At 41.3% G+C, this 18,347-nt stretch overlaps 1 protein-coding gene across 1 annotated transcript in view; it reads right to left on the minus strand.

Annotated features, from left to right (window-relative positions):
- Positions 1–325: 325 nt before the first annotated feature.
- Positions 326–18,347, minus strand: part of PRR7 (proline rich 7, synaptic) — a 131,494-nt gene continuing 113,472 nt past the window's right edge. The window contains exons 2-3 of the mRNA XM_063445207.1: positions 11,409–12,240; positions 326–1,729 (exon numbers count right to left, since the gene is read on the minus strand). Coding sequence (XP_063301277.1) covers positions 1,350–1,729; positions 11,409–11,811 — 783 coding nt within the window. The 5' untranslated portion in view covers positions 11,812–12,240 and the 3' untranslated portion in view covers positions 326–1,349. The remainder of the gene's footprint in view (positions 1,730–11,408; positions 12,241–18,347) is intronic.

Below are 18,347 nucleotides of genomic sequence, written 5' to 3' on the forward strand. Positions count from 1 at the left end.
ATCATGTCCTGGGATGCAGGTTATTATTTATTATTACCATAGTCAGTTGCAGTTGTTTTATTAACCTCTGAAGGACCAAAGGCTGAATTAGCTTTGTAAAGGAATCAACCCTGCAACCCTCATGTTTGAGTAATTCAGACATTAACCTAATGTATAGGAAAAAGTATTAAGTATTTTTCTGTTCATTTTGGAATCCATTTAAAAACAATATAGTTGACATATTCTCAGGGATGAAAATGACAATGCACAGAATGATACAGTAGAGAATCCAGATTATTATTAATATTTTAAGTGCCAATATTATTTTAATAAAGTGCTAAAATCACAAAAAATATCAGACATTCAATTCAAAAGAGATTTTAGGTCTGGTTTTCAAACTGGACATCAGCCCTGAGTGAATCTCTCCCATATGTCAATGTGGCAACTTGGGGAAAGTTGAACTCTTGCAATGCAGTTTTTTTTTTTTTTTTTAATTCTGGATTTCCCTTAAAGAGATCCCTTCAGACACCATGCCATCTTTCACTATTTCAGAATAAATTAGCTGCTGGGTTTCCTTTAAAGGCATATGACTTAAAGCTGGGTTTGTATATTAACCCCAGTATAATCACTTGATGAATCCCAACCACTGAATATAATACATTCGTATAAAATGAAAATTCACATTATTTACCTCCGTGAAGATAATTTCAATATCAACAGTGTGACAACGGAACCTGGTAAATGACAAAAGCACGTCATCATTTGCCAAATAATAACTCATAATTTACTAGATGTTCAATGTGAAGCCCTTTCAGATTAAACATATTGAAGATCTGCGTGACATAAAGTAATGTGGCTCTCTCGTCCACGCGCACAGTGTGTACAACACACAGAAATGGACACATTGTTCTAGCTGTGGTTGCACATGGTTGCATGACCGTTACACATACAATGGCTGATACTTTAAAGTTTAATCCCACAAAAAGAGTATGATAAATAAAACAGAAACAAATAAATAAAGATGGCTTGCAGTCCACGTGTGTCTCTAGAGAGTGGAATTTGTCTGCTCTCAAAATCCTTTCCTTAGTGATTATGTGTTCTAGAATGTTTCCGTCGTACATTCTATAACTTCTTCTCCCGCAGTCGACTCAAAGTTCTGTAGTTCTTGTTTTGTTTGGTACAGGAACTGTATTTGTTTTTTTGTTTGTTTGAAACAATGGATGTTGTCAATAGGGCAGTAATGACATTTTAAATACTGTACTTATAAGTATTCCAATCTGGTATTTTTTAAGTGGTTCAGAAACCCCCAAGCCTCTTAAAGTTCACTTTTAGACTATAGCAGCTAAGAGGTATTGATCCATCTGTTTGGTTTAAACAGCTGTAGTCCTGCCCAGAAGAGGAATAGGGAAGATGAGCTGGCAACCCCCAGGCAGTCTGTGCAGTCCTCCACTACTTATGTCGGAGCCAGCCCAGGATGGTGGCCTTGGCCTATGTACTTCCTGTGAAAGGCTGACGGGAATCTGTGAGCTCAGGGCTCCGGGAAGAGGCTGAGTGTGTGCCGGTGCTGCCAGATGCTGTTTATGGCTCAGGGGTTGCTCTGGTTTCACCACTTCATCCTGGACAGTTAGGAAAGGGTTGAGGATCTTTCGGTAAATACCACGTGTGTCAGTGAGCACCTCACTGTAAGGTGGCGGTGGTTCAGCCATCAGCAATGCCTCTTCGTAACATGGGGGCTGAGAAAGATCTGGCTCTGTAAATATAACACAAGAGAGAGTTACAATGGTAAACATATATCGTTATTAGCTGTTTGTTTATCGCCTTTCTAGTGTCTAAGATCCAGTTTATTGTGAACACCCCGGATTGGAAACAGGTGTGCATCTGAATTAACCAATTTCTAAGCAGCCTGGTAGAACATGGATGTTGACCATTACTGCTAAAGACCAAAAAATCATGGAAACCTCATGTTGTTTAAACATATGCAAGTCCATTTCTGCATCTAAAGGGACTTTCTGGGCATGAACCACTTAATCTCAGGGGACCCTAGGCACTATAACCAATTCAGTGAGATGAAATGGATATAGTACCTTGAATATCCCTTTCATTTTATTTATTTATATTTGTATAATTTTGATGGGAACCAGTGTAAGCTTGCCCATCATTTTTTATTTGGGGAAAAATATTTGCAAACATTTAGAAACACTAAGATTATTTTTCTGAAGGGGAGGGTGGTAAGCCAAATATATATGGGATACAATTAATATCTCTATATAATTTTGTAATAGGTTTCAGTTCTACAAGGCCCTTGCCCCTCGTTGTAGCTGTTGGATAAACTTGATTGAGAGCATCTAGGCATGTCTAAACAATGTGGCTGCTTTGAAATCTGCCCTGTTTCAGCAAGTTTTGCACATGCCTAGTGTCTTTCAAGAAGGAGGTTTTAGGAATTCCCATTGAGTTGCCATTTGGACAGCAGAGCCAGCATGCTATTGGCCTCATCTCTTCTGGGACAATCATTGGCTGACAGCACTAGGGGGTGTGGTTACAGTGCCCTTTAGGAGAGAGAATCAAGAAGCCATGGTCTGGGGGATTTACGCAAAGGGAATTTACTCAAATACATAAATCCAGAAATGCCCAGGGGTGACAAGGTGAGGGGGGCATTTCTGACACAAAGCCCTGTGCTGCCTGTCACTAATAGTTCTAATAACTCCTACTGTAGATACCCACCATCTCTTTTAACCTCTTAAGGACACATGACATGTGTGACATGTCATGATTCCCTTTTATTCCAGAAGTTTGCTCCTTAAAGGGAAACTCCAGTGCCAGGAAACCAATCCATTTTCCTGGCACTGGAGGGTCCCTCTCCCTCCCACCCCCCAATTCCCAGTTGCTGAAGGGGTGAAAACCCCTTCAGTCACTTACCAGGGGCAGCGACAGGTCCCACGTCGCTGCTTCCTCCTCCCCCGCCGCTCCTCCTTCTGGTTACGTCGGCCGGTGGGCGAGACTGATCTCGCCCGCCGGCCGAGGAGACCTAATGCGCATGCGCGGCAATGCCGCGCATGCGCATTAGCGCACCCCATAGGAAAGCATTGAAAATGAATTTCAATGCTTCCCTATGGGGAATAGAGCGACGCTGGAGGTCCTCACACAGCGTGAGGACGTCCAGCGACGCTCTAGCACAGAAAACCTGTGCTATGAAGCAGGAAGTGTCCTCTAGTGGCTGTCTAATAGACAGCCACTAGGGGAGGACTTAACCCTGCAAGGTAATTATTGCAGTTTTAAAAAAACTGCAATAATTACACTTGCAGGGTTAAGGGTAGTGGGAGTTGGCACCCAGACCACTCCAATGAGCTGAAGTGGTCTGGGTGCCTGGAGTGTCCCTTTAAGGGGTTAAAGGGACAATCTAGGATATCTCATTGAAGTGGTCTCGGTGCAATGTCCGTGTAATTTCAGCCCTGCAGCTGCAAACATTGCAATTTCAGAACAACTGCAATGTTTACACTGCAGATTAAGCCTGCCTTTAGAAGCTGTCTATCAAAAAGCTACTAGAAGTGCTTACTGTTTTTTTACTGAGTTTGATTCCGTTTAATAATGCTGGACATCCTCACGCCTCAATAGATGTACTTGTGCTATGATTAGGGCACTGGCACCTAACAGGGACCACTGAAACAGTGTTTATATCAGGGTCAGACCTCAGTGGGCTGGTTAAAATGATTGACAGGCAGCCTGGCGTGCATGGCGCCGGCGTGGGGAACTATGGGACTGGGGCTGTGACTCAGAGGACTGATCTCATTCTGATTTCAATGTGTTTTAATCTGTAATGATTGTTGCTTCTGTTAACAGTATATTGATGCCTTAACTATGTGTACACTATATGCTGAGAGCTAATGGAGTATCTGACATATTTCTTAAGAGCAGCAATATTTAAAATAAAGCTACATTTTGAGACATTTACTTTGTGGGTATATCTGTATTGCAGCTCTGTTTAATCCATCATAGTCATCCTGGCTGTGTGGAATAGTTTTTTTTTTTTTTTTTACAATAAGGAGTATCTCCTTATTGTACACAGCTCTGTGTATTGGATGGGTATTTTTTTTTGTTGTGTCCAGCAGGGTGTATTAAATCCCTATTTTTTCTCAGTTCTGTTTGTAGCATGGTTATTTCTGTATTGTACTCAGCTCAATGATATATATATATATATATATATATATATATATTTAAAATATATATATATATATATATATATATATCGATATATAAAATAACTAAAATATATATATATATGATATATATGTATAGATATCTCTGTATCATGCTCTGCACTCTCTGTATTGTATGAGTATCTCTGTGCCGTACATGGAGGAGTAAAATTCTGGGGGTCTGGCGCCCCATCATCTTAAAACTTGCCAGCACACACCAAACTTGCACCAAGTTTTCTCTGTACGCACACCACACACGACACACAGCCAGCACTCACTGCACATACATGGCACACAGCAAGCACACATCATACCCCGATGACACATGGCAAGCACACACTATGAAAAAGGGGAGACAATAGGAAGGCAGAGGGTGAGACACCATCCACGAGACACCTCCATTTTCCCTTTCTGATCTACTTTGACAGGACTATTTAATGAATGTTCACAATGTCCAGGGCTCTTGGGGTCAGGACAGGTAGATTGTCATGATTGAGAAGTTGATTGGGCTACCACTTTAGTGCCATGTGCAAATATATTTATATATAATTTTTTTTAATCCACATCCCTTTACTTCATTTAGAAAAATATATATTTCCTTTCAAATCTTGATGACAGGCATTATTATGTTAAAAATGGTTTTGAGGTGACAGTTGCCCTTTAAATGGATACACATTGGATAGATAAATAGAAGAGGTTGCAGGGGTATGTTCGAATGTCAGACATGGGTTAAATCCAAATATTAAAGGGACACTATAGTCACTAGAAGCACTACAGCTAAATGTAGTTTCTGGTGTTTATAGCCTGTCCCTGCAAGCTGAGCACTGTAAATTCTACCTTTTCATAGAAAAGGCAGCGTTTACATTGCTGCCTAGGAACACCTCTAGTGGCAGTCACTGAGATGTCGACTAGAGGTGCTTCTTGATCCAGTGCTGCACATTGCACGGCACTGCATGGAGATGCTGAGCACTTCCCATAGAGAGATATTGATTCAATGCATCACTAAGATAAGTTGCTTATTGGCGCAGCCTGGCGTTTTTCTGCGGATGCATAATAGCCTCCCAATCCTTTCCTATGGGAAAGCACTGAATTGGCTGAGATCATTAAGATCATCCAATCATCAGCAGTGCTGGGGAAATAAAAAAAGCTAAGTAAACCTTTTCCATGTGATCAGAAAGGGGCCGACGACCTAAATATAGTTAAACACTATAGTGTGAGGAATTCACTATTCCTGACACTGTATTGTTCTGTTAAGCAAGTGGAATGGGATTGGAATGCAAGTGGAATTTAAAAAGCCACAGGTATGGGAAATGAACCTTTAATCGATATTTTAACCTGTGTGTCACCTTGTGTGTCTGTAACAAGGCCATACATTCGAGCGTATGTAAACTTTTGATCAGGGCCATTTGGTTGATTTCTGTTATCATTATGATTTAAAAAAGCAGCCAAACAACTAATAAATGGCTTCATATGATCACTATCATAAAATAAAATACATTATTTTGCAAGATCAGTCATATTTTCAAAATCAATGCCAAGATTTCAAAATTTCTGCCAGGGTATGCAAACTTCTGAGCACAGCGGAACATGAGGTCACTTTTGAGCACACCTGTATATGAGGTCACTTTTGAGCACACCTGTATATGAGGTCACTTCTGAGCACACCTGTATATGAGGTCACTTCTGAGCACACCTGTATATGAGGTCACTTCTGAGCACACCTGTATATGATGTCACTTCTGAGCACACCTGTATATGAGGTCACTTCTGAGCACACCTGTATATGATGTCACTTCTGAGCACACCTGTATATGATGTCACTTCTGAGCACACCTGTACATGAGGTCACTTCTGAGCACACCTGTATATGAGGTCACTTTTGAGCACACCTGTATATGAGGTCACTTTTGAGCACACCTGTATATGAGGTCACTTCTGAGCACACCTGTATATGAGGTCACTTCTGAGCACACCTGTATATGAGGTCACTTCTGAGCACACCTGTATATGAGGTCACTTCTGAGCACACCTGTATATGAGGGGTTTCGGTTTGTTGCGAAATTGGAAAGCATTTTCTTGGACCAACCGGAAAATCAGACATGAGAAAGGCTAAACCTGATAGATGCAAGTCTTTTTTCTGCCTGTTCTAATGTTATATATGTTTGAAACGAAAAGACTAAGCCCATGGGGTATTGAACTCAACTTAATCCAACTGACTGTATTTACTTCAGGTTTATATCACTGGTAGACAATGCACAAGCCACTTGACAATAGTGTTGGGAGACTATTACAGTTACAGAATGGGAGATGACACTAGTTTATATGCTATGTCCTCTGATGTTAGAATTAGGCTGTGCCTTATAAATATATATATATTTTTTGTGATTCCCCCCCCCCCCCCCTCTAGAGTTCAGAAGTTTTGTAAGCTCCACACCGAGGAGAACTATGTTAATCTTCAGTCAGCTGTCGAATGGAGAGAGAGAGAGTGCTATATGGAGCGCTAGCACAATGTCCATTGCCCCACCAGATACGTCAGCAAATGCTCTTCTCTGCAATCTGAAACAGACTAGTCTTTCGACTTACCCTGAATAGCTTATTTATCCACCCTAGTAAAGTACAAGTCTTTTGTGTACGAGCAATACAGTTATTTATAACGCTTAGTATGTTGTCTCTGATGAATGGTTGAGATTCGTGCTTGTACAGCAATATAAGACCGTTTAACCAGCAAGTAATAATAGTGCTGTCACGTCAACCCTCACTACATCCTGTGACGTTCTCTGTTTTTTTCTTCACATTCACTCAGTTGTTCGCATTACCAGTCTATTTTCAGTATTGACTAATTGGTAGAAGCTAATGCTTTATCCCTAGGCCCCCCATGTTGGCTTGGAACCCATAGATTTTACGAATTATAGCTGTTAGAATGACCTACCTCAGTGTTTGAAATGGCTCCTATTAACTGTAATCTGTTAGATTATAGTAACTAGTCCTTATCACAATTGATTTTAGAACAGGATGTTCATCATACAGATGCTATTCCTATGCATAAGTAAAATAGGTTAATTGTATGTATCATTTGACTGCTGAAGTTTGGTCAGTGCTTGCTTCCACTAATTAGATTTGTGATTTCTATTAAATTAAAAAAAAATTAAAAAGAATTCTGGAAGATGCAAATTCAAATTACTACCAAATTTCTGACGTATGACAAAATGGAGTCAGGAGAGATTGGGGAATAGAGAGACACAAGGGGCGAGTGCAAATATGTAGAATAAGAGAGGCACATGGGGAGGTGAGGGAGATAGAACGTAAAGAAAACACAATGGGGTGAGGAAAAATAGGGGGTAGAGAGATCACCCTGATCAATCATAGGAGGATAGAAAGAGAGAAACACACAAGTAGGGTGAGGTGGATATTGGAGAAAAAAAACAGAAGGTTGAGTCCACCCCACAGGGCCCATCCTGAGTCAGCCCACAAGGATGAAATGTGTGTACTGAATGTAGTGTTTGTATAGTAAATGTAGAATGAGTGTAGTGGATGCATAGTGTGTGTGTATAAAGTTGATGGGGTGTGTGTCATGGATTGGGTGTGTGTCGATGGGGTGTGTGTCGTGTACGTCGATGGGGTATGTGTCGTGTATGTTTGTGTGATGTATGTAGTGTTTGTGTGAATTAGATGCATAGTGTGTGTTTGTGTAGTGGATGTACAATGTTTATAGTGAATGAATAGTCTGTATAGTAAATGTAGTGTGTTTGTAGTGAACATAGTGTGTATAGTAAATGTATTGTGTGTGTGGTGAATGTAGTGTGTACTTAATGAAGAGTGTGTATAGTGACTGCAGAGTGTGCATAGTGAATGTAGTGTGTGTGTGTGTGTGTGTGTGTGTGTGCGGTGAATGCAGAGTGTGTATAGGGAATGTAGTGTGTGTGTGTGTGTGTGTGTGTGCGGTGAATGCAGAGTGTGTATAGGGAATGTAGTGTATGTGTAGGGAATGCAGAGTGTATATAGTGACTGCAGAGTTTGTGTAAGGATAGGGGCTGCATTCTGCGGGTGGGGGGTGGTGGAAGCATTTTTCTTTTTTTTTTTTTTTTTTTTTACATTTATACCAGCACATCTTCTTTTATTCCCCCTCCATGTTCCTTAAGTGTCCAGGGAGGGGGGAGATTGCATTCCCTGGTGGTCAAGTGACTTTGGGGAGGGAGCCAGCACACTCTGTCTTAATATTCTAGTTGATACTCTGTCTCTAATTCTGGTGAGACCGGCATGCGTGCCACACGGAGCATTGCCACAGAACTTGATCACTGTGTATTCATTTTGCAATGTAATTACACCATAAGTATAGATTCAAATAACTAATACTTGAACCCAGATGTAACACTAACTTGCTGGACTATATTCTCACTGGGTTCATAACCACTTCCCCAGTACCTAAGCAGCATGCTCAACCCCTTCATGTGGACTGTACAGTCTTCTAAAACAGAACCTCGCAATTGTGGAATAAACTGTGGAGTAAACATGACAACTTCCACATGCCCACAATATATTAAAGGGACACTATAGTCACCAAAACAACTTTAGCTTAATGAAGCAGTTTTGGTGTATATATCTTGTCGCTGCAGTCTCACTGCTCAATTCTCTGCCATTTAGGAGTTAAAGCACGTTGTGTTATACAACCCTAGGCACACCTCCTTGCATGTGACTTACACAGCCCTCCTGAATATATATTGTAAAGAGTCATCTAATGTTTACACTTCCTTTTTTGCAAATTCTGTTTGCTTTAGAATTTCTTATCTCCTGATCTGTTAATAGCGTCCTAGACCCTACAGGAGCCCCCGGTGTGTGATTAAAGTTCAATTTAAAGCAGGTAATAAAAACTTTTAAAGCAAATTAACATTTGATTGAAAGTGAAACCATTTTTTTTAGTCACAGCCAGGGAAGGTGTGGCTATGGCTGCATAAACAGAAACAAATGTGATTTAAATCCTATATGGCAGTGAATTGAACATTGAGACCACAGTTGTATAACCTATACACCAAAACAGCTTGATTAAGCTGAAATTGTTTAAATGCATATAGTGTCCCTTTAAATTAACTGTTAAATACCCTGTCCTGCCCTGTCATAAGATTGCAATGTCGCATCCTCAAAAAATAAAAAGTACACTCACAGATTTCCCACAGGATCATTGTCTACGACTTCCCTATTGCCACAGCCAATAATATGTTTAATAAATATTATTTTCTTAATATTGCTCATGGGAATGTTCCATTGCAATGCGCAATACAATGCATAACATCAGGTCAGTGAATATTCATGAATTAGATTCCAAGCAAGTAAGGTAATGATATATTATTTTTTTGTGATTTCCCTAATGGCTCATATGCTTTTAGAGTGACTCTCTAAGCACCATAAGAACAGCCATTTATAGTAGCTAATTTTACCCTTAAAGCGACACTCCAAGAATCATAACAGCTCTAAGCTGCACACTTTCTACGATAATTTTTTTAATGGTTTTATGGAATGTTCTACACAATGTTTCACATAGTATTGTCTCTAGGCTCTATTGGCTGTTGATAATAGACTTGGAGATTTGTTTCAATCCGAACTGCAATTTGTCCAAAAATGGGCTGTTAGGGTGATCGATCCAATTTCCAAACTCAGAACCGGATGTAGCCAAATGAGGAACCAAATGAGACGCAGAATGGCTGAACATGTTCGTTTTTATTTGTGATTCTGTATTCCACCCATGTCGGGAAAATTCTCCTATCAGTGTACTGCGAAATACAGACATACTATTATATAATGTCTATATTGCGCTGTACACTGATTATCCCATTTTTGCAACCGTTTGGTTCATCTGTTTTTTTTCTGGATTGGTTTTCAGTACCAAAATTCTCCAAAGCCGAACCAAACAAATTCAGCGAAATTAGGGTGTCCTGAAAAATTGTCTACTGTTGTAAAAATAGTTCAACCGCACTGAATTTTCTAGCAGTGTACAAGTCTAGGTGATTAAACAAATACCTTCCTGTTCTTTTCTTTGATGTGAACAAGAGAAATGTCCCCATAAACAGAAATATAAGTACATAAATAAACACGTTTGTGTCTGTGGAACTACATTCTACGCTAGGTCGGTCCTAGCTTTCCCCAGTTCATAGCTCATACCATAAACTTGAGTTATCTTAGACTTAAAGGAAAATGTTATACCTTATAACTGCTTTATCTCATGGAAGTGACTATAGTGTTTGTAACCTCCTGGTGCATTTTAATGGTTTAATGCAGAGCAAGATTTACCAACAGCCCATCTCCTCTGTGCTGCTCAGACTTATGAGGAAGCATATGCCTGAGCAGCAATAGGTGGTGATTGGCTGAGACGGAATGCTCACCTTTTTCAGCCTATCACAACCGCCTCTTTTTGGTATGAATTGGTATGGCTAAGGAAGAGCGTAATCTTTTCCTTAACCATACCTTCAGTGTTGTGGGCATCAAAGACCCTCATTTTGTGTTGCACGTCTCAAAATGGTTTAACACTGAATGTAGATACAGAATCAGGGGACTCCAGGCTCTATAACAAATTTAACAAGGGGCTGTAGAGATGTTTGGGGAAACATACCGTACATACATAATTACAATAAGATTTGCCCAGGGGCCAAGTAAGCTAAGCATTCCTTAAATTTAAAATATCTAATTAAAAAAAAAAAAGGTAAAAGATAACTGGTCTATTTATTTTTAATATTTTTGGATAAACTTCAAATGATCATGATCTGTTAGAAAAATGTTTCAAAGAATTTAGAAACATAATTTTCCTAAAGACTTTATCTGTTACTTTTGTAAATGTGCAGCACTTATTGGGGGAATTATTCTGGTGTACCCAATTTATTATAATTTGAAAAGCTTATCCAAAAATATTGAATCAAGACATATCATCTTAAATTTGCTCATAATAATCCATCCTAAATGTTGAGAAAAGACCCTGAAAGAGCATGGTGAGATCTCGATATATATATATATCCAAATTGGTTAACAATTAAATAAATCCAGTAAATTAGAGTTTGTAAGTGTTTTAAAATTTAAGGATGCCAATTTAATCTACAATTATGAGATGACCCGATGAGATGAACTGATGAGATGGCACGATGACCAGTCTGGTACAACTGTCACTACATTCTTTTTTTGTGTCCATTAACACTTGCATCCTCTTCATACCTTGGAAACGGGCATGTATTGAATTTCATATTTTTTCCTTACCATTCCTGCGGGTGGAGGCAGACCAGGGCCTAGCTTGTGCAGCTGGTGGCTGTGATGGTTGTGCCTGCTGTGCCCGTATCCGGTGTGACACAGGAATGCGGGGACTGCTCACATACTCCTCGTATTGCAGTGGTTCTATGTGCACTGAACGCAAGCTCTGTTCCCTCAACCTCTCGTCCCGGCGTCTCTTCATTCGGCGCCTGAGAAAGCTACAGAGGCAGCAGAGGAGTACAATAAGTCCCCAAATTAACCAAAATCCAGCAAAGCAACTAAGGAAAGTGTATGTGCCCTGAGACATAACCATCGTATTCTGCCATACAGAGGGGCAGGAACCCCCAAACAAACACTGTGGGTTTACAGATGAGGGCACCAGGGTCAAATATTCCTTGTTCAAGAATGGCATATCATCCCCATCTCTTCATTTTGCTCTTTTTATTTTCTTTCATGGCTGTTGCAGTCATTTTGTCTTAGTGCTCCTATTGTACACGTGCCCATTAAAACAGTGCCTTTCTACTGGATTGGGTTGATCATATCTGGGTTCTGTATGTATAGAACACCCACTGCTGTCTCTGCACAAACAGGTCTTCTTTTAATTTACTGTTAGAATTATTGTGGCTTTTAATTGATTGTCTTCTAGGATTCAGGTGGTAGCCAGGACCACAACACTGGAAATGATTGAAATAGATGCACAGATTGCGTTGTCAGCTAGCTATGTAATAAATAGTTTATAGCTGGCAGGTGTACATCCATGTTGCTTCATCTATGATCCGCAGATTATTACATAGTCATGATAATCCACTGTTACTGTAAATGACTCATTTACCATGATCACCTGAAAAAAAATAAAGAATATTAATGTCAGAATAGGTACATAGAATACAGCACCAATTGTTCACACAGCGGTTGAGGCAGAACAAAAAAAGGCCTTTGTCATTACATGGAGCCTATCCATATACATTCTCTATGAAGGCATTTTCACTTAGTTTTGATAAACTCTGCTTAACTCTGTTAACCTCCAAATGGCTATGTAAATTCAGGATGCAGCAAAGCATGCCTGAGGGACATGGCATATAAGTGAGCATGTGCCTACATAGATATGTGTGGGCCAAAAATACCTTTTATTGTAACGTATTTACATTTAAACTAGCAATTGCTGAGCTAATAGTCAGTCATTTGTGCTGCAAGTCTAAACCATTGCAGGTTGGGACAGTAAGAAGAGTCAGCTTTTTGAGCGAACCAAAATTGTTGTGGAGACGTATTGATAGGCAGGATTATGTGGAAAACAGTCAGTTCCACTCAAAAGAGGGCAAATCTGGTATGTATGCACACAGGGCTGCCATCAGAAATTTTGGGGCCCCTGACAAAGCACAAGGTCTGGGCCCACCCCCTCCCTCCCGGGCCCGCCCACGCCCTACCTAGTCCGCTGACAATGATGCGGGACTGAATGTGGTGTGTATAGTGGAAGTGAATTAGAATGTGTGTAATGGATGTAGTGTTTGTGTGTATTAGATACTGTTTGTGCAGTGAATGCAGAGTGTGTGTTTGTGTAGCGGATGCAGTGTGTATAGTGAACGCAGAGTGTGTTTGAGTAGTGGATGTAGTGTGTGTACAGTGATGTAGTGTGTGTTTGTGTAGTGGATGTAGTGTTTGTATGTACTAGATGAAATGTGTTTAGTGGATGCAGTGGCTGTAGTGGATGTAGTGTGTGTATTAGACGCAGTGTCTGTGTATAGTGAATGCAGAGTGTTTCAATTTGTGGTGGATGTAGTGTGTGTACTGTGAATATAGGATGTTTGTGTAGTGGATGCTGTGTGTACAGTTAATACAGAGTGTGTGTCAGTATAGTGAATCCAGAGTGTGTGCATAGTTTAGTGAATGCAGAGTGTGTGTTAGTGTGTAATGAATGCAGAGTGTGTGTTAGTGTGTAGTGAATGCAGAGTGTGTCAGTGTAATGAATGTAGTGTGTGTGTTAGTGCAGTGAATGCAGAGTGTGTGTAAATGTGTAGTGAATGCAGAGTGTGTGTTAATGTGTAGTGAATGCAGAGAGTGTGTTAGTGTGTAGCGGATGCAGAGTGTGTGTTAGTGTAGTGAATGCAGTGTGTTAATGTGTAGTGAATGCAGAGGGTGTGTTAGTGTGTAGTGGATGCAGAGTGTATGTTAGTGCAGTGAATGCAGAGTGTTAATGTGTAGTGAATGCAAAGAGTGTTTGAGTAGTGGATGTAGTGTGTGCACAGTGATGTAGTGTGTGTTTGTGTAGTGGATGTAGTGTTTGTATGTACTAGATGAAATGTGTTTAGTGGATGCAGTGTCTGTAGTGGATGTAGTGTGTGTATAAGACACAGTGTCTGTGTATAGTGAATGCAGAGTGTTAATGTGTAGTGAATGCAGAGAGTGTTTGAGTAGTGGATGTAGTGTGTGCACAGTGATGTAGTGTGTGTTTGTGTAGTGGATGTAGTGTTTGTATGTACTAGATGAAATGTGTTTAGTGGATGCAGTGTCTGTAGTGGATGTAGTGTGTGTATTAGACACAGTGTCTGTGTATAGTGAATGCAGAGTGTTTCAATTTGTGGTGGATGTAGTGTGTGTACTGTGAATACAGGATGTTTGTGTAGTGGATGCTGTTTGTACAGTTGATACAGAATGTATGTTAGTGTAGTGAATGCAGAGTGTGTGTCAGTATAGTGAATCCAGAGTGTGTGCATAGTTTAGTGAATGCAGAGTGTGTGTTAGTGTGTAATAAATGCAGAGTGTGTGTTAGGGTGTAGTGAATGCAGAGTGTGTCAGTGTAATGAATGTAGTGTGTGTGTAAATTTGTAGTAAATGCAGAGTGTGTGTTAATGTGTAGTGAATGCAGAGAGTGTGTTAATGTGTAGTGAATGCAGAGAGTGTGTTAATGTGTAGTGAATGCAGAGAGTGTGTTAGTGTAGTGAATGCAGAGAGTGTGTTAATGTGTAGTGAATGCAGAGAGTGTGTTAGTGTGTAGCAGATGCAGAGTGTGTGTTAGTGTAGTGAATGCAGAGTGTTAATGTGCAGTGAATGCAGAGAGTGTGTTAGTGTGTAGCGGATGCAGAGTGTGTGTTAGTGTAGTGAATGCAGAGTGTGTTAATGTGTAGCGAATGCAGAGTGTGTGTCAGTATAGTGTATGCAGTGAGTGTGTTAGTGTGTAGTATATGCAGAGTGCATGTTGCATTAGTGAATGCAGTGTGTGTATTGTATTAGTGTATTAGTGTATGCACTGTGTGTGTTAGTGTATGCAGTGTGTGTGTGTTGTATTAGTGTATGCAGTGTGTGTGTTGTGTTAGTGTATGCAGTATGTATGTTGTGTTAGTGTATGCAGTGTGTGTTAGTGTATGCAGTGTGTGTTGTATTAGTGTATGCAGTGTGTGTTGTGTCAGTGTATGCAGAGTGTGTGTTGTGTTAGTGTATGCAGTGTGTGTTGTGTTAGTGTATGCAGAGTGTGTGTTGTGTTAGTGTATGCAGTGTGTGTTGTGTTAGTGTATGCAGTGTGTGTGTGTTGTGTCAGTGTATGCAGAGTGTGTGTGTTGTGTCAGTGTATGCAGAGTGTGTGTTGTGCTAGTGTATGCCGTGTGTGTGTTGTGTTAGTGTATGCAGTGTGTGTTGTGTCAGTGTATGCAGAGTGTGTGTTGTGTTAGTTTATGCAGTGTGTGTTGTGTTGGTGTATGCAGAGTGTGTGTTATGTTAATGTATGCAGTGTGTTGTTGGTGTATGCAGTGTGTGTTGTGTCAGTGTATGTAGAGTGTGTTGTGTTGGTGTATGCAGTGTGTGTGTTGTGTTGGTGTATGTAGTGTGTGTGTGTTGTGTTAGTGTATGCAGTGTGTTGTGTCAGTGTATGCAGTGTGTGCGTGTGTGTTGTGGCAGTGTATGTAGTGTGTGTGTTGTGTCAGTGTATGTAGTGTTTGTGCTGTGTTAGTGTATGTAATGTGTGTGTTGTGTTGGTGTATGTAGTGTGTGTGTTGTGTCAGTGTATGCAGTGTGTGTGTGTGTTGTGTCAGTGTATGTAGTGTGTGTTGTGTCAGTGTATGTAGTGTTTGTGCTGTGTTAGTGTATGTAATGTGTGTGTTGTGTTGGTGTATGTAGTGTGTGTGTTGTGTCAGTGTATGCAGTGTGTGTGTTGTGTCAGTGTATGCAGTGTGTGTGTTGTGTCAGTGTATGTAGTGTGAGTGTGTTGTGTCAGTGTATGTAGTGTGTGTGTGTGTTGTGTCAGTGTGTGCAGTGTGTGTTGTGTCAGTGTATGTAGTGTGTGTGTGTTGTGTCAGTGTATGTAGTGTGTGTGTGTTGTGTCAGTGTATGTAGTGTGTGTGTGTTGTGTCAGTGTATGTAGTGTGTGTGTGTTGTGTCAGTGTATGTAGTGTGTGTGTGGTGTGTGTGTGTGTGTTGTGTCAGTGTGTGTGTGTGTTGTGTCAGTGTGTGTGTGTGTTGTGTCAGTGTATGCAGTGTGTGTGTGTTGTGTCAGTGTATGTAGTGTGTGTGTGTTGTGTCAGTGTGTGCAGTGTGTGTGTTGTGTCAGTGTATGCAGTGTGTGTGTGTTGTGTCAGTGTATGTAGTGTGTGTGTGTGTGTTGTGTCAGTGTGTGCAGTGTGTGTGTTGTGTCAGTGTATGTAGTGTGTGTGTGTGTTGTGTTGGTGTATGTAGTGTGTGTGTGTGTTGTGTTAGTGTATATAGTGTGTGTGTCAGTGTATGCAGTGTGTGTGTTGTGTCAGTGTAGGTAGTGTGTGTGTGTGTGTTGTGTCAGTGTATGCAGTGTGTGTGTTGTGTCAGTGTATGTAGTGTGTGTGTGTTGTGTCAGTGTATGTAGTGTGTGTGTGTAAATGTGCAATCTGGGGGGAGGGGGGCATTTTAACATAATTAAAAAAAAATAATAATTAAATTGTTTCTCCCCCCTCCCTGCTTACCTGTGGCTAGGGAGGGGGGAGATTCCATCCCTGGTGGTCCGGTGGCATGGTGGGGCCCCCCGGCTTCCCTGTTACCATTGAGGGGGCTCAGGCAGCACACAGCCTCTTCTCTTCTCTCCTCCAATAACTCTCGCGAGACCCGCGGAGCGTTGCCATGGCTGTGTGCTGCCTGGGCTCCCTCTCCGGTAACAGGGAAGCAGGGGGGCCCGCGGCTGCACACATAGATAGCGATATTCGCTATCTATGTGTGCAGAGAGGGAAAGTGGGGCCCGGGACTCCCAGAGCAGTCTGGGCCCCCCAGGGCCGCCGGGCCCGTGACAACCGTCATGGTTGTCACCCCCTGATGGCAGCCCTGTATGCACATCAGGTTAAGTGGCAGTCACACAAGCTAGCCTTTCCTCAGGGTGGCCAATATGCACAGTGCTATTGAAGTGCTCTTGCATGGACTGAATACACTGAGTGCACTTTGCACACTGGAAGTGTGTATAATCATGTTCGTATGCTGTGCTTATTTATAGGAGAAAGCAGGACACCACAGGTCAAATCTAAAGTATTGGAACTGGACCCAAATTGATTCCACTAAATCTGTTAGGATATATGTAAGATGAAGTAAGAGGTCAAACATACTGTTATTTTTCTATATTTACTTGGCATGAACTCCCTAGCCATATACATCCTAACATAATAATAATAGACTATTGTCACCAAAACAAAGTTAGCTTGATGAAGAAGATTTGGTGTATAGATCATGCCCCTGCAGTCTCACTGCTCAATTTTCAGCCGTTTAGGAGTTAAATCACTTTGGTTTCTCACGACCCTCACCTAATTACAAGCCCACCAACGCTACTTGAGACACGCAACGAGGTGTACTCACCCCCCACCCGTCCTCCCCACTCCCTTCCCGGGGGGGCCGTGGGACCCTGCAAACGAACACTCACTCCCCACCGACGAACTGACCTCACCGGACCGACGACCCCCCCCCACGCAGCCAGACGAGGACACCCCAACCACACCCCGACAGAGGTACCCACCGGCTGTACCACTCCAGTAATCACAGGACCACTCACGACGAAACGACCACACCTACACAGACGAAGTACCCACCCCACGAGACGTCCACCTTTCATACCAAGGACCACCCTGACGTGAAGACCGACAAGGCCGTACACGGCCAAAACAACTCGAAGAGCTAACTCAGCAACGCAATAAAGACCACGCAATGCATATACGCAGACCTGACACCTGCTGTTACATGTCTGGACCCCACAACCTCCCTCCCCTTGTTACTCTTGTATGCTGTACCCCTGCCCTTGAATACCAATTCTATAAATAAGGAACTAGAAACAATAGGGCATCCTTATCCTTTCCACTTCCTATGTTTGTACCCCTACCCCACCCCCCCCTAACCCTCAGATCCAGAGCAGCAACGAATGTTATATACAGAGTACAAATGTACTAACCAACCTCTGATACTTCAACAATGACAGACCGTTTTTAACCTGTCGCTTACGCAAGATTGTCATCCACATACGAAATAAGCTCTGAGATCTCTGTAACTGTAACCTCATAACCTTATTCCCCTGTTTTTTTCTGTACCCCTACCCCAATGACACTGAAAACAACTCAAAATATGACAAATAAAGAATTTATAAAAAAAAAATCACTTTGGTTTCTGGTCATGCAGCTCTGCATGAAAAAAGTATAATTAATTTGTCAATTTTATGTTAACTTACTTTAGAAGTTTTTATCTCCTCCTCTGTAAATGGAACTTTAATCACACACAAGAGGCTCCTGCAAAGTCTAGCAGGCTATTAACAGTGCAGGAGATAAGAAATTCTAAATTCAACAGACTTTGCAATAAACAAAGTTTAAACATTAGCTCTTACTTTACAGGGAGTGTTTTGGAAGGCTGTGTAGTGTAGGTCACATACAGGGAGGTGTGACGAGGGCTGTATAAACAAAGTGATTTAACTCCTAAATTAGAACTGAGCAGTGAGGCTGCAGGGCATGATCTATACACCAAAAC

This window comes from Pelobates fuscus, chromosome 3 (genome assembly GCF_036172605.1).
Source record: "Pelobates fuscus isolate aPelFus1 chromosome 3, aPelFus1.pri, whole genome shotgun sequence".
NCBI lineage: Eukaryota > Metazoa > Chordata > Amphibia > Anura > Pelobatidae > Pelobates > Pelobates fuscus.